General features: G+C 40.5%; 1 protein-coding gene across 1 annotated transcript; it reads right to left on the bottom strand.

Moving 5' to 3' along the window:
- Nucleotides 1-111: 111 nt before the first annotated feature.
- On the bottom strand, nucleotides 112-21052 carry ccdc69 (coiled-coil domain containing 69). Its single transcript, XM_004552040.5, has 9 exons — nucleotides 20894-21052; nucleotides 11222-11285; nucleotides 7214-7383; nucleotides 6576-6663; nucleotides 6072-6145; nucleotides 5049-5150; nucleotides 4814-4933; nucleotides 4054-4151; nucleotides 112-3455 (listed from the first exon to the last, which is right to left on the bottom strand). Exons 1-9 carry the CDS (start codon nucleotides 20912-20914, stop codon nucleotides 3287-3289), a joined length of 906 nt encoding a protein of 301 aa, XP_004552097.2. The 5' UTR covers nucleotides 20915-21052; the 3' UTR covers nucleotides 112-3286.
- Between the last annotated feature and the right edge of the window lie 5829 nt (nucleotides 21053-26881).

Genomic DNA, 26881 nt, shown 5'->3' with positions numbered 1-26881 from the left:
TACAAACTGTTTTTTAAAGTATTTTCATTCTCTGTACGATATTACATCTTGATCAAATCCAAATGTAAGTAAAAATGTAATCTCAGATGAAATTATTAACAGCAGTCAAACTCAGTTACAGATTTTTATTTCAACAAGTCAAAAACAAAACAAAGAAAACATTTGAGTGTATTTACATCACGCTGTGAAAGCAAACCGCTTGACTTCCATTTGACTGCAAAAAGACATACTACTTTTTTTCTTTACATGTAGGAAAGAGAAGAAGAAAAAAATCTAAACTGTACAATATGTAAATCTCTATAAATGCCTGGTAAAAATAGCGGTCAAAGTGCTGGTGCAAAATACAGAGCTGTAACAACACTGACATTGTTTTTTGGCAATACAAACTTACATCATGCAAAAAAAAAAAGAAAAAAAAAAAAAAAAAAGGACAAGATAACAATATTTTTCAAATCTTACAAAGGAAAAAAAAATTCATCAACTGACTCAAAGACTGTATGCAGTGATTAGATTTCTGTGACTGTTCTTAAGTATTTACTTGTGAAAATTAAACTTTTCAAGCTTTAAATGTGCCTGTTACTGAAATAGACATTTTAGGAATCCTGCAAAATGGCAGATGCCAGCATGTTAGCATTTCGTTGTCTGCTAAATGACTAACAGCTTCACAAAGATGCATGGAAAAGGACACTTCAGATTTATGTGATTTAGATAACTATTTTAAGTGGTCGCAGAATTTAGCTCAATGTTTACATCACATCACTGAATAACTTAAAACAATAAACACCCAAACAGCCTGTCTGCTAATATTTGTGAGCTACTGTGGCTAGCTTGCATATTACCAGTTAGATAACACAGCTAAAAGGATAGATTAACTGACTAACAAAGAGATGTAGAAAGGAAAAGTACTGATGTTCTGTGGTTAAACTGCTTTAACAAATACACATGATAAAATGGTTATATAAAAGCAGTAAATATATCAAGAACATGATAAGCATGCTCACTCTAATATATTATGAACACAACCAGAACAATCTGGCTAAGCCTACACAGCTAATTACTGGAGCCAGCCAACATGTTAGCAGTTAGCCTACCTGCCACAATAGCTCACGGACTAATAGAGCAGAGTCAGTTGGTTGAAAAAAATAAAATAAAATAAACCTCACCCTTTAAACCATTCTGCTTGCTAAGGTTAAGATATGAATGTGTGTTTTATTAAGTATTGTGTGCTAGCACTCTGACATGTACCTTTTTTCCTGGGGATATTAATATACTAACGGGTAAACACACGACTAACATGCTAATAATTTACTGCTAATCCCTAATTGACAATAACAACCAGCACTGATAGCTCTTACAGAGGTGTTCACTGAAGCTCTGGTGCTAGGTTTTAACATTCAGCTAACATATCTTAATATTATTGCAACGCTTTCCAACCAAAAGACAATAGCATGAGATATTATGTTAGCGTGCCATATATAGCGTGTAAATTTTTTTTAACGAATAAAACTATGGCTGTTGATCTGAAAGCCCATTTAATGCTTTAATAACCTTTAATGCAGTTTGTTTTTTGGCTCCTAAATACTCAATTACTGATGCTGTACAATGAAAAGTGTGATCTCAATTGAACATCAAAAAAAATAGAAGTGCTTGGAAAGAACTGAGAGAACCAACTACAGTAAAAAAAAAAAAAAAAAAAAAAAAAGATCTGAACCTTCAAGCAGAAGTTTGTAATGAGAGAAAAACCTGAAAGACTTCCCTACAAAGCACTAAGCACTGTTCCAGCACAGGGTAGGTGTGAACTGGTGTCAGTATTTACCTTTCTATTTCCATTGCTCCACCCTACATCGATAACTGTACTAGTCCTTTCAGAGTTTAAACCTCTGCTCACTTTTATGTTTACTACTGGTGTTATAAAATACTACCTCGTGAAAAATAACCCACAGCCGAAAGTTACCAGTAGAAACTGGGGTGATTTACGTGAAAAGAAAAAAATAATTCCAGACAGAGCCAGCAGGTCTGTTGTTTCTAGAGATATCCCTGTTTTTGTTTTTGTTTTTAATTTTGTGGACTATTAGTGAAAGGAGCAAGTTGGAAATAAAAAGGATAAAAGAAGTGGAAAAACAGTCCCTGCAGTTAGAAAAGGCACAAAGGTAAACGCTAAAACACTAATAAACTGGAAAGCTATCAAGTACTAGTCATATTTTTTCTTTAGGATCCTCAGGAAGCTCATCAAATGCATTAACCATCCAAGTAAAACAGGCCTTTGTTACAACCCTTGAAACCTCAGAGGTCTCAGACTTTCTGGTACCATCAACAAACCTGGTTCCCAGCAGAGTCCTTGGAGAAAGTTTAATACGTTTGAACCTTCAGCTACTTCACGTGCATCAAATACTGTTCAACTCAGCAAGGCTCCAACTTCAGCAAAGACGCTCATGAGATCTTTGATCAGCACTTCGGCGTCCTGATGGGAGGCACTTTGGCATTGGCATTTGGAATTTCCAGAACCGTAATACCTACGGATACAGTGACTGGAGTAACAGTTAGTCAGCAAAAGAAATCAAATTAGTCAAGTTTTATGGCTTTTGTCACACGAAAATTGCTTGTTATTGGATGTAATTTATGAAATAAATTCTAGACTGATAATGGGCTGAAGGTTTAATTCAAAAAGGAAAGTCATTAATAGCTGAAGGCCTAGACCTGAAAAGGCACACCTGACGAAGCATCGCAGCATATGATGCAGGTTTTATGGTGCCACCAGGAGTTCTTGGACTTGAACTCAAGATTGAGTCAAGTAGTGGAGTGAAGTTAACTGATAACGTGATGTTACGGACAGAACGAGCATTTCTGTGCTGCCACGCTCATCAGTCCGTTTTTGCTCTGCAATAAAATAAAACTCTGTTCCTAGTATCTCAGTTTCATGCTTTCTGTAGCATTTAAACCGCCATCAAACCGATGATCGTCATTAGAAAATGCCAGAAAAACAAAAATAAACATGTCTCTCTGGCTCCAAACAGTTCGTGCATACAGCGGTAAACGCTCAAAGCTTTCTGTGATCTCAGAGGATCCAGAGTTGTTCAGTAAACCTCATCGACTGCAGAAGATCCGCTGGCTGCAGTGAAACTGATGTTCTCGTTGATCAGCATTAATGTAGGCAGAGTCAGAGCTCCAGAGTCTCTAACGTGAACTCGGAGGGTTGGCCACTCTTTCTGTTTGACTCTTTTGCTCAGTTAATGAAACCAGACGGGCTGCTAGTCGGAAAAAGATCCAGGGTCAGACTCGCAGTCGGTCATCTTGGCGTGACCTCCGGCATCACGGTGGGCAGGTGGATGGGCGGGCACGAGTCCCTGTGTCTCAGCTTGAACATCAGCTGCTCTTTTTCCTGAGAAAGCTTCTGGTTGGATGCTACCTGCCTCTCCAGCGCCACCTTCAGGTCTTGCTGCTCCTTCGATAGCTGCCTGAGAACAGGAGGAAAGGGAAAATTATTTGAGAAAGGAAAAGGTGGTTGGGGACCTCTGTTACGTCTTTATGTTTCCTAGAAAACGGAGCAACAGACTGCACTGATCCAAGGATACTGATTTGTTTCGGCTGCTCTGCCTCACAGATTTTAAACTGGTGCTCAAAGTTGTTTTTAGAACAAATCTTCTTTAGCTTGTGACACTTGGAGTGGATGTAAACACATTTCGTAGCTCTGAAAGTTGAAACCTGCAGTACTTCAGCATAAAGTAAAGTTAATGTAAACAGAGATCCGCTGATTCTGAGAGGGTCAGGTGGGAACTTTGCTCAGGTTTGTCTGGTTTTATAAGAAATTACTCTTCTCTAATATTAATGAGGTTTTTCTGAGGGTTGAATCTGAAGTTAGATCAGTTACTATCACTAAATCAAAATGTGTTGCTCCTTTAGCTTCAAGAAATGCACCTCCTTATATTAAACTGTTCTAACACCAGCCCATTTTGACTGAAGCGCTCCTGCAGGAAGATGTTCCGTCCAGCAGGTGGCAGCACACTCATGCCTCTGCTCTGCTTTCTTCACTCTATTAAATATTCAGGCACGTACTGAATGAGAGTCTGGCAGTTGTCTATCCGGACCCTCAGGTCCTCGTTCTGCTGCATGGTGTGAATGATCTGGTCCTCCAAAGCCAAATTCTTCTCCACCTGAAAATCATGAGACGAGCATGAAGACGAAGAACGTCGCGGAAAGAACGAGCCCCACAAACACAAGGAAACGTAAAGACATTAAATGTAACTGAACAGGAATGAAATGGAGTTTGAGGTCAAAGTTCAGGTTTTCTGCAGTGTTCAGCACATGAAGTCAAACTTTTAAAGTCTTGTAACATCACAGTTACTACAAAGAGATGTCTTTGTACTAAAAGTTTTTTTGCATTTTCTCTGCAAACTCTGGACTCAGGATTTTAAAAAGCTCATTTACCGATTATCTTACTGAGGAGGTGCATTAATTAATTATTCAGAGTTGTTTTTAAACAGCATGGGTCTAGAACTTAAAGATTTAAGGTAAATGGTTTTCTCTGATATCCACAGGCCTCTCTAAAGCCTGCAGCTTTCAGCTGCTATTATATATTTTATATAAAACCTTCTGAACGGATACAAAAACTATAGCTGACAATAAAAAAGAAGAGCAGCTCCTGCACATCTGAGAAAACTCAGATCATTTCCCATGAAACACAGCTCGCTCTAACACTCAGCATGTATCTGGTGTCTGTAGCTTCATCACGTCCACATCAGCTTCGGCGTCATCGTACGGACAGGTGACGTAAAAGCTTCACGCCTGCAGAAACTCTTTAAACATCATCACGTACCAGCGTGTCCATCTGCTGCAGCTTCCTGTTCTGCTCCTGCACGCGCTCACTCTTCATCTCAATCACAAACACCAGGGACTCCTGCTCAGACTCCCAGAATGCACCTGGGCTCCCGTGAGCCTAAACAGGATATTAAAGAGTTTTAATATTGTAGTTACAGGTGGTTTAAATTGATTTAACTTCAAACACAAGTTTAACTTTAATTTTATGTAAACACACACACACACACACACACCTGTATATTCCTCTGCAGGTCCTTCTTAAACATCGATTCTTCGACTCGTCTCTTCAGCTCGTTGTAAACCTGCAGCTCTGCCTTCAGCTCCTCCACTTTAGCCTGCAAAAACAAAACAAAAACACTTAATTCAGCTTCTTCCTGGTTACTGAATACATGAAACATCAACACGCTAACATCCAGAACAGTGCCCCCTACTGGAGTTCTCCGAGGGTTTCTGTAGGTATGTTTAACACTGCTGCTTACAGAAACTAATTCAATACCTTCAGTCCCAGAAGGGGCAAAATATACTCAAATATGTCCATGCAAAACCTTTGAAGCCTCAAATTCACACAATTTAAAAGGATCACCAGAATTATTAAACAGATTATTACTGTTGTAATTTACTGCTGTTTCTCTTTTTTCCCCCTAGAACAAACTGGATTCAGTGTTTTAAAAAAATCAAATAAAAACACTCATTCAGCTCATTGCCATTAGCAGGTGCCTGTGTGGTTCTCCCATACAGTTTATGCAGTTTAATAACCAAGCTAACTGACGTTATTTGATGACTTAGCACTAAAAGCTAAGCTCATACCGAGGCTTCCAAACACAGAGTCTAATATATACAGACAAACATGGAATCTTTTATATACAGGCTATGTCTTTAACTTTAAGCTCGAATTAGTGAAACTGAGGTCTGTATCATACAAACGATCTCCGCTCTCACCGTTACTTCACATATTTGTTCTTTTCATCAGCTACAAATACTTGAAATTACAATTACCGCTTTTACCAAGTGCATCAACTGTGGGAACCATATCTTTTAAAATGTAGACTGTTATAAGAGCTTCACTAACACTTAATAATTAATGGGTAAAACAAAACAAAATTACTCACACACAAACAGGAAACGCAGACTTTGTGAGATAAATCAAGAATGAAATTAAATCTAGTCGTTAAATACAGAATTTCATTTACATTCTCGGCTGATTTTCAGACTGTATTAACAGACACAAAAACACTGCTCGTCGTTTCCACGTTTACCTTGAGAACATTTTCAGCCGCCTGAAACTTTTCTGTCAGTTGATTTTTCTCGTGCTCGTTTCTCCTCTGCAGCTCTGCAGGAAACAACACAAACTCGGTTTATAGTCCCAGCATCACATGACCTCAAACAGGCACATGTAGACCATAGCTAAGAAGTTTGGCGAAATGTTTTTAACATCTAACAAGACTCATACAGGATTACTTTTTAAAAGTGGCTTCACTTGTGTTTGTCAGGTTCTTTTATCTATAACAGATATTCTAATTAGACAAGAAAAAAGAGACAAAAACAACCACAAAGACACATAAAATGACCAAAAGGAGACTAAAAATGACTTCAGGGTGACAAAAGAAAAGAGAATCCAGTCTGCTTCTTAGTCATTTCCCGCTTCTTTGATCCTGGGGGTCTCTCTGCAGGAGGGGAAGTCTGTGGTCCCATAATCACAACTCGTTAAACAAATACAGCAGATATAAGTGTTGACTCTCCAGCCATCTGCTGTGCATTACCTTCCACGTGCCTCTCGTGCTCCTCAGTAGCAGATTTACTCTTCTGTTCATGCAGGATGTTCAAATCGGCCGTCGTCTCCGTTTTCACCTGGAAGTCAGGACAGATTCAGTTTAATAAAGAGGAAAATAATGAGACAGTTGGAGGGCAGGCGTCAATAAAACAGGACACATGAAGTCCCAAAAACCTGCTGTGTTTTACAAAGAAACTTGACTGGTTTCTGTGCTCTTTTAATCACTGACATCTTTTTAAAAAGTCTATTCACTAGTTTTCTTCTTTTTTAAAATCTTCTTTGGCAGAACACAGAAACGTGTTCTTGAGGGATGCCACCTTATTAAAGATGGCATCCCTCAAGGCACTATTTTTGGTCCTCATTATTTTCAGCATCACAACACTTTGAGTCTATATTTCATAAGCACCATATTCAGTATCACTCTGTATGCAGATGACAGTACTACCTGCTGTACCTAAGAGTTCCTACTCACTGAAAAACCTCTTCGGCTGTTAATTTCTGGATGGTAAAAAAAAAAACAAAAAAAAAAACAAAACAACCCAAAACAGAGAACACTGTTTATTTTCAATCAACAATGAAAATCAGTGATTCCAGATAATCAGGTCAGTAATCAGAAGAACATCTCACCTTATCGAGGATGCTCAGTACGAGGCCACACAGTTCTTCATCACCATGGTCTTTCAGTAACTCCACCCTCTCTGGGTTCCCATTGGCCTCCCTTAAAATCCTCAGCTGCCACTCAAACCGCTCCAACTGCTTCTCCAGACAGACGTCCGGCTCACCTGACGCACGTTTACCTGCCAACCGACACAAAAACATGACCTTAAGTTACAAACATGCTTTAGAGCAGAGGTTCCCAAAGTGTGGGGCCCGCCCCCTAGGGAGGGGGGGGGAGCGCAGTCATTGCAGGGGGGCGCGGTATGAAAAGAAAAAAAAAAAAGAAAAAAGAATGCTTGGACACTGCTAGCTTAATGGACAGGGTTTTGACGGGGCTCCCACACAAACGCAAAGTAGTAGATGAAGCACACCGCCCTCTTCAGGCAGAGAGTGGAACTACAGACACCACCATGTTCAGGTAGAGAGTGGAACTAAAAACACACCGCCCTCTTCAGGCAGAGAGCGGAACTACAGGCATTATAGGTTGACTAATGTTTTGGCTGCCGTGACAGCATTTTCCCAGCTTTTATGATGAATTTTATATTAAAAAAAAATATTTCAATAGAAAGACTTTAGAAATTTTTTTTCGTTTCTACTATTTTTACCTATCAATCTCCTTACGATTAATCAGAATCTGCGTTGGAAAAGCCACACTAAGTTCATAGTTTGTATGTCCTGTTTGTTAATGTGTTACTGAAGCTGTGAAGCACTTTGCAAATTTGTTTTTATGAAAAATATTGTAACGTTTTTCAGGCCTTCTAAACTTCACTTTTCTTGACTTTAATTTCATACTTTTTAATGACCGTGGGAATCATGAAAAAATGTTCTCTCAAGGTCTAAAGCTGAAGTTCATCCTTGCAAGAACACACGGTCATGAATCACACCTGTATGCAGGAAGTGTTTCTCACTGCAGTTCTTATTTCAACCCGTTGATTACAGCACGGACGTGCAGACACACGATCTGTTCATTCAGTTTCAGTGACGTCTTCAGTTTGGGTAAACCCGATCACATTTCAGCTGTCACAAACACAACGAAGGTTATCATTAACAAAACAGTCAAAAACAAGCTGCCACATATTTTAATACCAGGAGCCAATGGGGCTTTCAGGCCTTACTTAATATCTGTATTTTTCTAATAATCCCAGTTCAAATTCAGGCGCAAACAGGTCGGAGCCTGTCTGATGTTTAGACAAAGACCAGCTTTACTTTGATTTGAGTTTATTCACAAGGTCCTGCAGCAGCATGTAAACACAGAAAAATGAGACCCGACGGAGTTCAGAGCAATAAAGTCGCATTTTTAAAGCTTTAAAATCCACGTGGAGACAATTTAACATGAGAGGAAGAGAAGATTTAAACTAAAACTCAGAGAGCTGAAACAGTGAAATTTTCAACAACAAAAAAAAAACATGAATAAATGAATGAATGAATAAATGTGCAAATATGCTGTTTTTAAGGTGAACTTCCAGCTAGTGATTCACAGGATGACGACACGTCTTCCTCCATCGCTGCAGTTTAAACGAGCGGCTCGTAAACAGGAGGAAATGAGGGTGCAGCGAGCGTCAGCGGTGAGTCAAACCTTCAAAGCAGCTGCTTGATTCAGTCACTCTGATAAAATCAGTGTGAGGATGATCGTTCAGAGCTCGTTTGTCACTGCTGGGAAACTGGAGCTCGTAAAAATGTGAATATTGTCTGTTTTCATAGGACCGTCACATGATTTGGCTGAGTAAAGCCACACACTGGAAAGCTGAACTGAAACATGAGACATATGGCACTACGTCATGTTAAACTCTGTAGTTTTATTCCATTTCATAGTTTTAAATCTTTTCATTAATAACATAAAAATATTTAATAAACCTAAAACAAGAATAATGAATAAGTCGAGCTTTGTTATTTGACGTAGATTAATTTCATTTTTCTGTTAAAAAGGTCACTTTTTTCCTGTTACTGCATTATTACATCCATTTCTATGGATTTGATTCTATTTAAGATGATTCTGCCTTTTTTGTGACATTTTATCTGGCTGACCGATGCAGGATTTTTAAGGCTAGTACCAATAATATTTAACTCATTCAAAGTCAGATATATGGGCCAATATTTAGCATAAAACATATTTGTTATGTGTAATCATTTGTAAGCCCTTAATATAAAATGGTAATGCAGTTTAAAGAAATTGTGGATTACTTGTTTACTCCAACCAGCTGGTTGTTGTTTGCTCCAAACAAGAGTTACCAGCTGGGAAGTTGCACAGCGCCCTCCGGTGGGCAAACTATGCAGCATCACTTGTAACAGGTTTGAAGGGTGTTTCTACAGTCTCTACTTACATTTTTCATTTTCATTCATCAGCCATTATTAAAACTGATACGGCAAGACTTAATATTGGTGAATATATTGGGCAAACTGTCTTTATTCTATTTATTTTGGGGTTTTTTCTTTACTAGCGGATTGTTTTTAATTAAATTTGATGTACTCTTTTGTCCATGTAAGTATTTTAAATTTGTGAATGACTTTTCTTCTTTTTAATTTACTTTAAATTGTTGTTTAGCCCTCTGAACTCTGCGTTAAAAGTGCTATCAGATAAATTCTCACTGCTGATCTGCAATGTACTCCAGGGTGTACCCAACTTCTTGCCCTATGATGGGATCTCCCTGAACCCTGAACTGGATAAATGGAAGAAAATAGATGACTGACAATAAGTCTGGGTTTAAAGAGAACTTTTTGAAAACTCTTATATTAAAAAAAAAAAAAAACAAACATCCATGAACTTGTTTTATGGATGCTTTTTTCATTGGTGACAAGCATGTTTAGATTCCCTGTTACTGAAGCGTAAAATAACGCTTACATAAAATAAACGCGAGGCTAAGACTAACAGGCTAAGTGTCCGGCTACGAGGCAGCGAAAGCAAGAAAAATGTTAATAATCTGCTCCAACTGATGGATGTGTCTGAGGTGGAGACATCTGTCCTGCATAAACAGAACTAGCCTAAACCTTCGACCCAAATAAGGAAAAAGAAACACAGTAGCATAAAATCAATGCTATGCTAAAGGCTCCGTTAGCATTCGACCTTTAAACTGTCAGGTAAAAACCCGAACAGGTAAAACTGTAAGACGTGTTCTGTTAGAGGGAGATAAAGGTGTCCTAACAGGTGTGAACAGACACCTGTAACGTTCTGGTGATGATGTCACTTCAGTTTCTGTTTATTTAGGAAAGGCCAGGAAGCATGACTTCTTTCGTCTGTCATGCAACAGATTTATCTGCGCACAGGCTCATTTTCGTCTGCAGCGCCTGGCAGCTTGATGGCTCATTAAAAAAAAGCCTTAGCATAAACTAAGATGGCAGTTTGTTATGTATGAAATGGTCAGAGCTCTTTTCCAGCAAGTTCTGAGGTGACTCGAAGGTTTTCCCGTTCCAGGAGTGTCCTGGCTGTGGCCTGGGGACAAGCCCAAAACACCGCGCAGTACAGGTGAGCATGGGATCTACTCTGACCTCCTCCCGAATGACCAAGTTCCTCACCCTCTTTCTAAGCGAACCTTATTTATTTTTTTAGAAAAAAAAGAGGATGAAACCAGTCATATATCAGCTGCTTATTTTCACTGGAAGTGTACAGAAGCAGAATTACAAAAATCTGTGTCACCATCTAAATACCAGCCCATTTACGGAGAAGAACACGCTGTAATTATCACACATGCATTTATCCCACCAAAAACAGAAACGAGAACTTCTATAGAAACAATTCTGTGACATCACTCAGAGAGGAAGAGGTCGGGCCTTTTTCCTCAGAAAAAAAGGAGTCTCTGTACTACTAAAATATGAAGTATGACTCTACGCAACCACAGCCACATTACAGCAGAGTGAAAGTGAAACCTCTCATCATCAGTCAGACTGATTCTCATGACATTAGGTTCAGAAAAACAAGAGAAGCAAACAGGAAGCGAAAGAAGAGTGAAGAGGAAACCAGTCTGCAGCACAAAATATACTCACCTTCATCATCCTGGCGGATGTTCGCCTTCTGAGTCTTCTCTCCTTTCTTGCCTTTGCTTTTCTTCTGATAAGACAAAAAGGAGACGTTGCAGTAAATAAACAGAGGTTCAAATTCCTCTTAATGAACATGTATTATTAAAAATAATCAGAGAATGGCATCAAACCTCTGGGATACTGACTTAAGTAGCAGTTTCAGCTGCACTAGACGGGCAAGAACGGGAACCCCCAAAACAGGAATGATTTCACAGCTGGAGCCCACTCACATCTTCTCCCAGCTAACATTGTGTGACTTCTTTTCCCCTAGTTTTGCATTTGGGAAGTGTCAGTGTAGCTACTGATAGCATGAGGCGATACCCGCACCCTGCAGGGGTTACACAGGTAGTCCATCTCCACATGTCATTAACAGGTGTGCCTCCCAGCACAGTCTCAGGAGCGTGGAGGAGACTCCTGGAGACGGGCAGTTACTCTGGGAGCTGAACAGGGCGGCAGAAGGTCCTAAACCCATCAGCAGGGCTCATGTCTCCTTTGTGCGAGGAGCAACAGGATGAGCACTAGGGCTGAACGATATATCGCATTTGCGATAATATCGCGACATGATCAAGTGCAATTTTCTAACCGCAAAGGCTGCGATTATACTCTGGACATGTCCAAATTCATGGGCTGCATCCTCCTGAGGCCGCATTTGTAGACCGATTACGTCACAGCGACGCACCGAAGGCTGTCCAAATTACTACCATATCCCAGAATTCATAGCGCGGCCCAGCCAAACTCCAGTTTCCAGCAATGGCGGCCGCTACTAAGTTTTAAAATTACTCATACTAATCTTTCTGGGTCACAAAATAAACTTTTAACATATTTTCAGGCGAGAAAGTAGTTGTGTAAACATCAAATATCTGCTCGGTTTATCAAGATATCCCATATTTGCAAAAGTGCTTCGACGTTTTCAGAGGCGTCTGCTACCCACCAGCTCGACAGCTAGCCGGGAGCTCGAGGGTTACTGATGCGGCCGAGAACGGCACAACTCCCGGCACGTCATTTTCAGATCACCGCGGAGTTTCGCTGCTCGGGTTAAACGTAATATATAAGTCACTTAGACAACCTAAAAATGTTATTGTTGGGCTTTTTTCAGTGTTTTGTTTGTTCGTGAGTAAATCGGTTTGGCTGAGATTAAAAGTTATTAGATTAGATAAAATAAAACTTTATTAATCCCCCGGGTGGGTTCCTCCTTGGTTTTCACACAGCTGACTAAACGTCAAACAGAAAACTTATTAAACAGAAGTATGAGACAGTCGAGAATTTACACCAGTGTCTGGTTATATTTTAGATAGCAAGAAGCAGACGGCCGAGTTTATTAAACTCCACCGAGACAGCGGTGACGCTAATCAGAAGGCTAGACCGTCCAATTTCACGCCTTTAAATTTTAAAGGCGTGTTTGTGTGTGTGTTTATACAATTGCTATTATGTTTGCACTTTATGTGTAATGTTACTGACTGCAGAGATCAGTAAGATGTGTGTATTTTTTATTTATTAGTTTTATTTATTTAATATTATTTTTTAATTGAATGACTGTAGTAGTTCACAGATGTCGAAAAACTGAGTGTGGTAAAGCCACTGATTTTTTTTATGTATATTTCTGCAATCTGCACATTGTACTGACTTTCATTTTAATGTTTACACCAGGGTTCCTTGTCAGCACTTTATGCTCAGATGTTTGTAAGCTAAAAATAAACTATTGTGTATGTTCAAATATACTGTTGTGATTGAAGAAGTTAAATAAAAATGTCAGTCATCAATTCATGCATCACCTCATGTCATCATAACAGAGGTCTGTCTTCCAGGAAAGAACAGTTTAAAATTAATGTAATATAGTATTGGCCATACTATATGATGTATTGCTTGTCTTTGTTTAATAATACAGAAGACAAAGACCTTAAAAAATAATCGCATATCGCATCGCAATATTGGGGCAAAAAATCGCAATTAGATTATTTTCCATAATCCTTCAGCCCTAATGAGCACCGCCAGAGCTACAAAATGACCTCCAGCAGGTCACTGGTGTGAACGCCTCTGACCACATGATGGTGAGGTGGAAGAGAAATGCTGAGCAACTCATGAGAAAGGAAGATCTGAAACACTTTGAGTTTAAAGAAACCCGAGTCAGGGAAGGTTTGAGCTTTTGATGTACACTACCACCTGTCCAGAGATGAGCTTTGATAACATCCCATAATAATTAGACATGAAGTGAAGTGTTACGATCTGACCGAGTCCAGGTAACTAACTGGAGCAGGGAGTTTGTTATGAAAGCGTCTCGTTAGTGTCCACATGACTGGCGCTGAAACTTTCCCTCTTTTCTTTGTGTGTTACATAACTTCAGCTGCTGCAGGACAACAGACGGCTGTTCCTGCTGCTGAAAACCAAACGACCTGCAGCCGCTCGGGGCCTGCACAGAGACGATCCACCACCTGGGGCAGGTCTGAATCCCAAAAGAAAGATTAAAAAGACTTCAGATTGTGACAAGGTGTTGGGTGAGGAGCTACAAAAATATAACAAACGATTCAACATTAACACGAATGAAGTGCTTTTAATGTAAAAACCTGCAGCTGCACCTGGAAAAGGTGGAGCAGACAAACAAAAGGATCAAGTGATTTACTGAAAGCCTTCTTAAAAACTTCTTAAAAAGAACATAATCTAACTTAAACCAGTTTGACTGTTCTACCCTCTGAAGTATGAAACCATGAGAGGACAATAAAGGCTTTTATTACGCACTTAAGATAACTGAAGTAGAGCTTAATCCAACAAGACATAAGCTGATATAAAATAGATAAACGCATGTTCTGACTATGGAATAATTACACTGACAAGCTTCTAGCTGTTCTTCTGCCCATTATTATTACGACTAAACTTCAAGTTATTATTCTAATTTCAATGTCTCCCTCCATACTAGAGGAGAGCTTTGAGAGCCAGGCTGGGGTGCAGGAAGGTTGTGGGAGGGGCTTCAGAGGGAGAGTGGCGGTGGGGCCAAGTGAGTCTGGGTTTACAGCGAGAGGAGCAAAGACGTAATAAATAAAAATAAAAAAAAAAAACAGATGTTGCTTCTAGATGGGAAAAAAGAAGCCAGCGTAGAAGTGACTTAAACATGCTTTTTATCTGAAGGCCACCAGATGGCGACAGACTCTGTAAACACGCCCCTGCTGAGTTTACGGACTCCGTCACTCGTTTCGAGTCATACTGAATTTTAAAAAAATATATACGTTTTGTAAATCTTGTTTAAACCCGTTTCAAAATACAAGATTATCTGTGGTATGGAAACACCAAGTATTCATCACCAGTCATTAGCTAACAGTCAGAGCCAGCCTTCGCAATCACATTTGGTTTTTGGATGGCGATCGCAGAAACGCGCAACTTGAGAAATTCAATTCACAACAGCTGCCTTAGGGCGCTTTATGAGGTAAAGACTCTACAATAATACAGAGAAACAGAGAAAGCCCCAACAATCAGACGTCCGCCCTGACCAAGCATTTTGGCGACAGCGGGAAGGAAAAACTCCCTTACAACAGGAAGAATACTCTGGCAGAAGGGAGGGGCGGCCATCTGCCACGACCCAGTGGTGATGGGAGGAAGACACGCTGTGACATCACGTCCAGCATGAACTGTGGAAACAGTCACCTGCAGGTGAAGGTGCATGTGTGCCTTCACAATCTGGCTGTAAATCCTTGTTTTTTTTCTTAAGGTCCATTAAAAAGACTTTCCCTGTTTTGAAGCATCTGTGTGCAAATACTGAACCCCTGTTTTCCCGCAGCATCTGTATGACAGTCATCACTGGATCTGTCAACGTAAACCGCCGTAAATCTTTCAGCAGCTCACAGGAAGCCAGCATCACTTCAGCGAGAGGGGAAAAAAAGGAACGCCGAAAACTCGTTTATCCCATTAAAGAAAGAAAAATATCGATCAGGATACACGCAACTCATTACTTAACCAGCATTGTTCAATCCCAGCAACACACACACACAAACAAACTCTTGCATAAGTTAGGCGTGTATCCAAACACACACTGAAATGCTTACTGTATTGCCTCACACCATCTTATTGCTCAAACACTGAGGCCAAACAATCACGCCCTAACACAAACACACACACACACACACGCTATATAAACACTTCAAACTCTGCTCTGCAAACTGGACACCCTCTTTATTTAAACTCGGAGCAGAAACAATAAATATCTCTGGCTCAAACACGTCGACGTGGACTCAACCTGAGGAGGAGGAGGAAGGTGGTGGTGAGGAGAAGCATATGTTCCTGCAGGCGTTGTGGAGGCCCTCACTTTTTAAAATGGCCATAAATCAGAAGCGAGATTCCTCTCCTGTGTTTAAACAACACTTCACCTCGGAGAAAAACCTGCCTGCAGAGAAACAGAGGCCTGGTTTCACGGAGCAGAGACCAGACTCTGCTCCCGAAACCTCCACCGCGAGGAAAAAACACTGATTAACAAGTTTGGGTTAAACTGCAGCAACTGAACAGCCGAGCGAGTAAACGATGAAATGCTGAAATGGTCTCTGTGCCATGAACAATCCCACCGGACATCCTCAGAATCAGCTGTTTTCTAAAAAAGAATTTTAGTTTATTCAGTGAAGCCGAGCAAAACTTTACCTTCTCGCTGTGAAGACTTTCAAAGTTTCACACTTTTTAAAGCTTTTTTGTTTAGCCTCCCTGAGACTAAAGAAGCCTACATGATATTTATAAGACTAGAACACATTTAAGCTCTGCTAAAACCAGGTTCACGTCCACTCTAAACACTAAACCTGGTTTCTGTTTTTTGACACCGACTCTGAGCATCAGCACGAAGGATCCATCAGAGCAGGGTGTTTGATCTGATCTCTGATAAATCACTGGAGCAAACTTTAAAAAGTGCATTCTGGGTAAACTTTCATCACCACGTGGCGGTGTAGCGTGGTGTGTGCTTAGAACAAGTGAGAGCAGATGAAAGGTCTCCATTTAAAAGATAAGTCAGCTGGAGGTCAGGATGGAGCTGCTCCTGCTCACACAGCGAGAGGTGGAGCGGCAGGTGGTTGCAGTGTTAGCAGTGATGCAGGTTTGATGTCACTGGTAGTAACCAGGAGAATGAGGTTGTGGATGAAAGCAGATGACATCAACTTCCTCTGGCGGTTGGCGTAGTTTAGAAACAGGGAGAGGAGTTCAGAGGTGCCTCCTAAAACCTGGACCCCACACCTCAAAGTACTCCTGAACAGTTTACTAGTTATACTTTGTTTACTACTTCCCGTACATACTGCCCTCTATTGGCTTTTTCTTACAGAGCACCGCGGTAACACGCTACTAAAGCGCAGCATCTGTTTTGAGAGACAGAAGTGACAACAACTCATCCAATTAAGACACAGCCAGAGTATTTCATAACTTCACAAAATTCTTTTTAGATCACTTATAACGGTTTATTTTGTGGGGTTTTCTGGGAAAAAGAGAAGATGTTTAAATTCTGTGTAGATAAAAACAGAATCCAGATATTTGTTATTCCTTCTGACATTTCTACCAGTGGTTCAAAGCTGAATTCATCAGTATTCATTAGTTCCTGTTATTTTAACTCATGTGGTGAACTGATAGTTTTACTGCACAGAGGTTACACAGAGGGGGAGCAGAAACCGAACAAGCAGAAGTGCGTTCAGGTATTCGAGTTTTAAGCTTCGAGTCCTGCCAACTCTTATTTCCAAAACATCTTCCTCCACCCACGTTACTCTTCTCCTGTCATCTTTAAAACAGACCGTCTGCTCTGTCTGGAGTCCAGACGGTGGAAAACTGTAACCTCTGAGAACCGCCACACCATCTGTTGGTAGAAACAACTGGACGGGTGCGAACGAGAAGACCAAAGGTGAGAAACAAACTGCACGCAAGCAGAGCAGCAACACGAGCGGCGTTAATAGTCAGAGGTTTGAATATATTTGAATAGAGCTGCAACAGCTACTGACATGTTTCCAACAATCACAGCTGTGGATTCACCACGAGGCCTTCACGCGTGTTTAGGATTAAAGATTTTATAAGATTCAGTCTGAGAAGCCTCTCTGACCCACAGCGAGGAGCGGCACTCATTACTGTTATAAAAACCTTTACAGGTCAAAGAAAATAAATAAATAAATAATCAAAATCACCTGATCAACAAGCTCAAAGGTCCAGAAAAATGTCCTTTCAGCTGTTTCCCTCCACCACCCATCACAAACCAATAAACACATTCAACTTTACTGTTGTCAGGCAGAAGCACTCTGGTTTAATCAGCCACCTTTACATGCATCAGATCTCTTCTCTGTGTCCGAGGCTACAACGAGTCGATTAAAAGGCTCAGTGGTTACTTTGTATCCAACTTCTTTAGAAACATCTCCCCTGGCTGCTCCACTCCGTGTGTGAGGAGGTGCACACGCAGCGAGACAGAGCAGAGAAAGGAGCAACTAACTAACTTAACTTATTTTACTTATAAATCTAGTTTACATTCTCAGATGTTTGTCATGTTTTCATTTTAAAAAGAAGAATGACTCCAAATTTGTTAACTTAACAGTCGTACCAGACTGATACCAGTCGTGCTAAAGAGGCGTCCAGTGAAGAGCAGTGACGTGGTGACCAAAGACCGTAGAGAGTCGGTGACGTTCAGCAACATAAAGCAGTTGGGCGGTCCTAAGTTTGCCCACTGTGAGGCACGCAACTGACACCAATGAGTGAAGAATACTGCTGATTTACACGTGACAGAGCAGTAAATGCACGGTTACCTAGACAACCACACCCTGGAAAGCTCACTGGTTGCTAGCATAAAATTGTGAGCAACAACGCGATGCTCACTGAGCGAAAAGCTTCCTACATGGACGTCCTTAACAGTTTATTCACAGTTATGTCCATAACTTTATCAATACGGCGCTCTCATTTCAATAAGAAAGAAAACAGACGAGGTTAAATAAGGTCCGTACGTACTGTGTTTGTGTAAGAGCCTGCAGTCTACATTAATCACATTCTTCAATCATCAAATCATACTTCGAATGTTGGCTTTTTACGCTGTACACATATGGTGTCACATTATGTAATTACCGATACAAATTAAAGGTTAGTTTAATCACATTTCACCTGTTTTAGCCGTGAACTAGCACGGGACGGCACTGTTGCCAGTCACACAAGTGATTCTGTATACAGCCTTCAGCACAGCGAGCACAGATACCGCAGTGACTCTGCAATGTCACCACCGGCCGTTCCCTTCCAGTCCATTTGAAAAATGGCGGCAGCAGTAAAGAAGGAGGAAACAGGAGGAAACGATGGGACCAAATGGACCAATCGCAGTCACTGCACAGCATTGTGTTACAGTGTAGGGTTTCAAAGGGGTTTGCAGCTACGATTTTTAGTTTCCATATCGCTGTGTGGACGCGTCAGCAGGCTTAAAGAGATTTCAATCCCAAACTTCACAATTTTAACTGCTGATAGAAAATCCATTTCATTTTTATTTAAAAAAATATTAAAATAAGCAGAAATGTTGCGACTGACAACAGTTATAGGAATCATTCATAAATCATTGTGGATGTTAGTGGGGAAGGTGGTATTTGAGCAGCAGTGTAAATAAGTCTACTTTAATCTGAAATGCTATTAAAGCCGTCAGTGTGAGTGTGGATTTCCTTCTCAGGCTCCGAGCCTCTCTGACACGCCTCTTTCTATTCTGAGCTAATCAAAGATTTACTCGGCTTTGTGTTATGCAACAGCATCTTCAGCCGCCTCTGCGATGGAGCAATGTGCCCGAGGCAGGTATTTAAACCAGGATCAACATCAAATTATCCATCAACTTCAGCGTTATCACTCTGAAGCTCCAACCGAAGGCTTCAGCTGCAGCTCGTCGATACCAGGAGCTCCATTAGCCGGATCAATCGGATGGAAAAGTCTAAATGTCTCAGCTGGTCAATCAGTCACACTAAACACAAAATGCAAAGGTAGATAAAGCCAAAACATCTGTACTGTCCAACAGCAGCTGGGGCGGTCCGGTGGTCCCCACATTAGCAGATACCACATGAAGTTTGGGAAATATATGATGTCATCACATTTCCTGTTGATTACTCGATGCTATAAAAAGTGTCGGCGTTTCTACGATTGTAGGTGGACATGAGCACAGACTGTAAATAAAAGACGGGCATATGTGACATGTGACAAAAAAATGTGCATGTCCCATCTCAGAATTAGCAGTTAACATCATTGTGCCACATAAATTGAGTCAATCCTTAAAGGGGAGGAGCTAAAACATCTTGCCCTTGATGCATCCTTTACCCGAAGTAAAGGATGCATCAAGGGCCAGTATAGGATAAATAAGGGTAACTTTAAATTGTGCAAAGTTACTCTAACACAGTCCAAAATCAAAAGTACGGAGCTGGAAACCTTTTTCTCTGAATCTCTGCAGAAAGCAAAATGCTGATAAACTTTCTCTCAGTTTCAGAAAAATGCTGCAACCTGCTCGCTGAAAGGATCAGAGAGGATTCAGCTTCAGTGATATCAAAGTCCAAGCCGGCGGGACAACAAGAGGCCCCGGACCTCCTTTCGGGCACTGTGTGAAGTTTTAGTGGCGCTGTCACTTTCTATCAATAACCAGTGGAAGACAACAGCTGGCAAACTTCACTTTTACCCCTGAGTGGGGCAGAATTACAGCCACAAGACGGGCGAACTCCGCAGATTCACACACAGAGCAGAGACGTATTAAGCACCAACAGCTGAGCCGCACATGGAGGTGAACAGGTCGACAGCTCAGAAAGTGTAAAAACTGCAGCCGCAAACTCAGAAACATCCCGACCGAGAGTCCGACACGACCCGAACAAGGGTTCTGCAAAGAAAGACGGAACAATGTTTGGAGTTTTCACTGCCATTTCCTGTAAGAAGTATCATCTTATGACCAATGTGGTCATCTCAGGCACATTAGTCCCACTCCAACTCTTCAAACTTTTTGCTTATGAGGGGCAGCCAATCAGAAGAAAGGATGAATTCAGAGGCCCAGGGAGTGATAAATAAGCATTAAATTGAACTGTGAGTGATGCAGAGCAATTCTATCAGAGTGCAGCGATAAAACCATGAGCAGAAAGGTGTTTTTAGCATTTTGTGCTCTGGTTTGTGCTGGATTGAGCCACCGTTTGTGGCCCGTGAGCACAGCTGGTTTAAACTGATGATAACTTCTCCTTTTAAATCAAACCTCTCAGCTGAGTGAGGCTCACAGAGGGAAGTCGAGCTCACTGCAGCACGTTTTGGTGCTAAAAGCTTAAAGCTGCTTTAAGCTCGTAAATAAACTCACTTTATCTGCACACTGGAGGATTTCAGAGAAGTTTCTAAATGAATGTGTCTGAGGTCACTTCTTAGAAAGGAGCATCGTGGGAAAACTCAAACTCAAGATTAGAAACAGATGTTCAGGACGAGGAAAACGCTGTTTTTCCCCACATTTTAGCGCCAAATCTCCACTTGCCGCCGTGTTTGTGACTCGGTTAAACTTGGGTAAAGACGATGCCTGTGCCGCGGACATACAGTCCGCTCCCCGCCGCTCATTCCCGGCACGTCTCGCCGCCGCCGACCGCCTGTTAATGAACCTCCGGCGGCAGAAAAACAGAAGACAAAGCAGAGCTGTGCCGGCGGGGTCCGCGAGTGTCTCCTGGCCGTGTGTCTCACCTTGCTCTGAGTGCAGCCCATTCCTCCTCCTCCGAGCTCCGCAGTCCCGTTAAAGCCGCTGATCTCCTGCTCCTTCTTCTGCTTCTCTGTTGACAACTTTCAAACACTCCGGAAAAAGTCGCATGAACGCACCGCTACAGCAGCCGGCTAGGAGGGCAGGGCTTACCTTTGCTGCCTTCAGGGACAATCAGGAACTCTTTCCACAATCATCTCTTTAAAAAAAGGGAAATGTCCGAACTTTTTTCCCACCTCCACTATTCAAATTAACATTTGACTACACACAAAAAAGAAAAATAATTTTCTCCACTCAGAAGGCAAAAGAATTCAGACACTACATTGTTTACAACAATTTAGCATTCGGACTTATTTTCTGTTACATCCAGATTTCTGAAAAGGTCAAAAATCCCAAAACATCCCAAAACGAATATATTTATTATCTATATAGAATATAAATAATATATAAATCTAATATATTTTATTATTTATTTTATTCAGTGGATAACATTTTATTTTGTTTTCATATAATATTATTCTTGCAAATAAGTCCAGCTTCACATCTGAACAGTAAGAACATAAATCTTCAGACTGCATTTCCTCCACACTGTACTAAAGTCTGGACAGTAAATTTACACATCACTTTAATACCAGCTTTAAGACTTCAGAAATCTTTCACACTCCTGTCACGGCTGTAGCATCGCAGTTCTATTTTCCCACAGCGTTTGAAAGTAGCCGCATATCAAAACTGTGACATGCGCAGTAGCGACTCTATTGTCTATGGGAACCGTTATGGTAATGCAGAAAACTCGTGTCCTTAACCCCCACCCCGCCCCCCGCTCAGCGGTTTATTTCATCCTGAGGAAACTCCTACACAACAAAATTAATCTGAGAGCACCAGATAATCTATGAGTAATCTGAATTTCAACATAAAGTGAGGGTGTAATGGCTCTGAAACGCCCTCTGGACCTTAAATTACTTCACATCTTGAAAAAAAAGTATGTAGAATATGTTACTGTGGATGTCAAAATAATAATAATTTAAACATAATAATAATAATAATAATTTCCAGGTGGAAAATTCACACAAACGGCTATTTTGGTTCACGAGCTGCAGAGTTTCACGCAGAAAGGTGTCAGATAAAAGTAAATATTTAGTTAGTCACGGTAAATTAATGTAGCGCAAATAACTTTTTTATTGTATTTAATCTTTGCAATGGTGTTAAGTTATAAACGTTATCTGCTGCCAGAGAAACCTAGATTAGTTAGAAAGGTTTTTTATCAGAAGTCATCTTGATAAGTTAGATAAAGACAATATAATATCAAACATCTTTTTACCATTCATCCACTATTTTGGTATCTGTCCAAATACCAAGCAAATACAGGGCCAGTATTTCAGATACCAATAGAATACCAGTAATTTTACTCTACAAAGGAAGGTGTAGGGGAGAGCAGTGTGTCATGATTCATAAATCATCATCCATTTGAAAATTCTGAATACAATCTAAAGACCAGTGCCATTTTTTTTTATTTCCTTTTAGCTTATCGTGTATATTGAACTTTTTTTTTTTTTTTAGAAAGAGATGGAATGTAAATGTGCCTCCTTTGAATAACTTTAAGTCAACTTATGATGTTTAAATGTGCCACAGGCAATAAAATAGACAGAGAAGAGCAGGAATGATCAGTGGGACTGAATCAGTCTGTGGAGAAGGAGCTCTGCTGCCTCTGTGGAGTGGTGCAGCTGAGACTGGTTCTTCATAATGACCTCCTGAGTCCTGACTTTCACTGACTCCTTCAGATTCTGACCAGCCTTGTGCGTTAGCCTGTCCAGCCTTCTGACATCTGTGTTACACAGAAAATTTGAGATGTACGAAGTGAACGACAAAGAAGATGGGACTAGCTAATGAGGGTGGGGGCGTGGCCTGCTCGGCTTCACCTCAGCTGAAGTGGACCTCTGCACTGTTTGCACTGATGATGTCACAAAGTCCTTCCTTTACCTACAGTCTGTGGTTAAGCTGTGTCCAGATGACTGCAGATACAGTAGTATCTTCTGCAGGCCCTTGTAGTCATTAACAAGGAGACTTTCCCTACTCGTCCATGTCAACTACTGTCATCTTATTGTCAGCTGCAGCAATAGTGTCAATACTGTCACTGCTCTGACCCGCAGCTGAGCTTTCAGGGTGGTGTCTGCTTGAATTACAGCATTTCTATCAGCTGATGTCATGGTCAAGGGTGTGTGTGTGTGTGTGTGTGTGTGTGTGTGTGTGTGTGTGTGTGTGTGAGGTATGTAAATGCTAAGTCTGACTCTCTTTAGGGTTTAGGAAGATGATGTTATTGGTGTGATCAGGAAAAACTTCTCAGATCATTCACAGTTATTCAAAATAAAAATATATAACCAGCATAGTGCATGCTACTTACACAATGCTTTATTGTTCCACACTGACATATGTTTTTACTTATGAGTTTATCACTGAGATATGAGATAAACATAGGAGAAGAAAACAGTGAGCAATGCTAGCTAATTTTAGCTTAGAAATCAAATATCAATAACTTCACTAAACAAGCACAACCCAGGTGCGACACGAGGACAAAAACCAACACTCACATGTCTTCATACAGGGTTTAAACAGAGACAACATTACAGTACAAGCTAAGGTTAGTCAGCTGGTCTAACTCAGCAGTCTCCAACCTTCTTTGCGCCACGGGCTGGTTTATGTCCGTCAATAGTTTCACAGACAGGCCTTTAAGGTGTCACAGATAAATACAACAAAATAAAACCAGACACATGGGAAAAGACCCAGGGAAACCGGTTAACAATAAAAACGATTAAGAAAAATAACTATAAAAACTGATTAAAACCCCGAAAACCATAAATTTCACACCCGAGCTCAACTCTCGCGGCCTGGTACCAAACGACTCATGGACTGGTACTGGGGTTGGGGACCGCTGGTCTAACTAGTTCTATATTAGCAAGCACTAGCATGCCTGCTAACACAGACAAATGGCAGTCTGTGTCATTTTAAATGGCTGGTTTTAGTGGATACAATCAAATACCAACTTATCCAAACTCGCTGCCCTGATATGAGAACTTATCAATCCTGGAAGCTGATAAATTACATCATCAGTTAGTATTATTATAGCCATCAGACTAGCATAGAAAAATACAGCTAGTGGGCTAAGTATAACTTGATTGCAAGCTTTATCACTAGCAAAATCATATCAGAGAGGTAATGCTAGTTGGCTAATTTTCCAAATTACCTCACCCATTTTCTTGATAATGACACAAATGAGGACTAGTTCTAACTATTTTAACTAGGTAAACACATTTAAAGTAGAGACAGTCATTCACTTAAACTGCTAGTAAATATTTTTGAAATTCTTTATCAGCTAGTGGTGCAAAATAATTATCAGTATAATTGCGCAGCATAACTAAGTTACAGCTAGCTGCCTGACCATGTCGCTTGCTAACATTATAGCTACAAAAATCACATCTGAATGGGAATGCTAGTTAGCTAGCTTTCCAAATTCCTTTTTCCAACTAACACAACACTAAATTTTGTATAATGTGTTTATTTTAGTCATCAAAGCAAATAAGACCATATATTTGGTGGTAACCTGGTCTACAGGAGTGGATGTATTTCTGTTAGAGATTACAAAAAGCCTAAATTCAGAGAGTCAGCGGCTGTTTGGCTGGATGAGGTTTTTGGGGTTTAACTGCAGCTCGGCAGTGAAACCCTGCTCCTGTTTTATGACCATTATACGAGCAAAACGCAAAGCTTGTAAAGCTCTGAAACTCACTTAGGACATGTGCCAGCTGTGTGTTTCTGTTAAAACACTTTTGAGCTTTAAATGTGACCAAAGAGAATCCCATTTTAATAATTACAGGTTTTGATATCATACTTTATGGGTCCTTGAACTTGTGGGCCATCTTTTTCTCCAGATATCAGAAAAAGAAAAAGTCCTCAGCACCAACTCTAAAAACATATCCTGAATATAATGAAATCAAAAAATAACAGTAAGTTTCCAGTGTTCCCTTATTTCCTCATGTCCTCCTTTATCTTCTGAACTTCCTGAGTCATTCTTGTTCAACTCAAACACGTGAAACACGTGAAGTCAGTGATTCAGAACATGGCAGGGAAAAAGACAATAACACAATCAGGTCTGGATGTGTGAATGTGCGAGTGAATGTGAGTATGAATGATTGTCTGTCCTTGTGTGTTAGCCCTGCGACAGACTGGCGACCTGTCCAGGGTGTACCGCGCCTCTCGCCCTATGACAGCTGGGATTGGCTCCAGCACCCCCCGCGACCCTGAAAAGGATAAGCGGTAGCGAAGGATGGACGAATGGACAAGTAGGGCTGTAACTATAGATTATTTCAGTAATCAAGTAATCTATCGATTATTCCATCGATTAATCTAGTAAACGGATAAAAAATACTTTTGTCTTATTAATGAGCAATCATAAACATTCAAAAGAGAAAAAACACAGGTCTTTCACAATAAACGACTCATTGGATTCTGTTTTTTCCGTGGAGCTTTACTGCAGATTCTTCTGCCATGTAAGACAAATGGCGGTGGATGGAGCAGCTACAAATTTCACTTTTCTAGTTGTCGGAGTTTGTTGATCAGGTGCTTTGATGAAGGACTCCCGCAGCTTTTTCCCAATAAAGTGTTTTAATGTTGATCACAGGAACAGAGCTGCTGTTTGTTTTCACTCTGCCTGACCTCACTCTTTGCCCTTTGTGGTGTGTAAATAGACTCCGCCTCTATGTTAAAAGGTGCCAGCGTCATCATCACTGCTGCTGTTGTGTTAGGTGTTTTTGTTTCAGTATTTTTGTTTTAAACTGAGAGCTGTGTGGCCTTATTGTTATCTGAGTTTTTATTCACACGCTGCTCCTAAATACATTTGTACTGCGGGTCTGTTTTTAGTCATAAACGTGTCTGAAGCACTCCCATTTACATCATTTAACACATCGCCATGCTGCAGAGCTGTGCATTAAACAAATCATTGAAGTCAAGAATTTGTGTCAAATCAAATTATTTGAATTACTCAATGAATAGTTGCAGCTCTAGAAACAACATTAGCGAGCAAGCTAGCTATGATTAGCTCTGTCAGTAAGTAAACTAATGTTAGCTAATGCTAGCCAGCAAAATATCTATTTTTATGTAATGAAGCCAACCAGGCTGGGGACCTTAGGTGGTCAACATCAGCAGGACATTCAGGACATGATGGGATCATTTGGTCGTCAACATCCCGTTCGTCCCTGAGGTGTCTTTTTATCTGGCTAACGTTAGCAAACTCTATATAAGTTGTCTCAGGTAGCAAAATACTTTCTGGAGATGGTCGGCAAATACATGTAAATTCTGGATCTGGTAACTTAAATTGACATTTTTAAATTTCTCTTTCAGCTAATGTTTTGACTTTCTGAAACAAGATCACTGAATTGATGCAGTGTAGCTGCTTTTTTCCTAAATTGTTGTTAGCACAATCATACCTGAGTGTAATCGTACGCTATCGTGACACCTTTTTTTAATTTCGGCCCTCTTTATAGAAAATTTGTACTTTTTATGGTGAACTGAAGTTTTTCTATGACCTTATTCAAAGTCACTGACAAAATCAGGATTCTCATGGCAGGGCTGTGTTAAATAAAGATACGTTTTTAAAATAATTTTGTTTGCCTACATCTTAAAATGCCAGTAGGTAGACACCTGGACACACGGTTAATCTAATCCGGCTCAGATTAACAGCCTCACTAACTATGATCTCAGCCAATCAGCATTAAGCTCTTAATAGAATCACTAGAAACAGGAAGCTCAGATGATGCTGCTGAAAACAAATGACAGGACCTGTTTAACAGATCTTTATAATCTCACATCCACAGGAAGCAGGCAAAGTTAACTAACTCACTGATTTACATGACAAGAAGCTGGTTAATGATAGGCTCAGGTCACTCTGGTTGTGTGACGTCTTTACGGTGGCTTTTAATAACAACCTT

Source organism: Maylandia zebra, linkage group LG2 (assembly GCF_041146795.1).
Source record: "Maylandia zebra isolate NMK-2024a linkage group LG2, Mzebra_GT3a, whole genome shotgun sequence".
In the NCBI taxonomy this organism is placed as follows: domain Eukaryota; kingdom Metazoa; phylum Chordata; class Actinopteri; order Cichliformes; family Cichlidae; genus Maylandia; species Maylandia zebra.
Note: the sequence above shows the minus strand (reverse complement) of the source record. Positions and strands in the feature narration are given on the sequence as shown.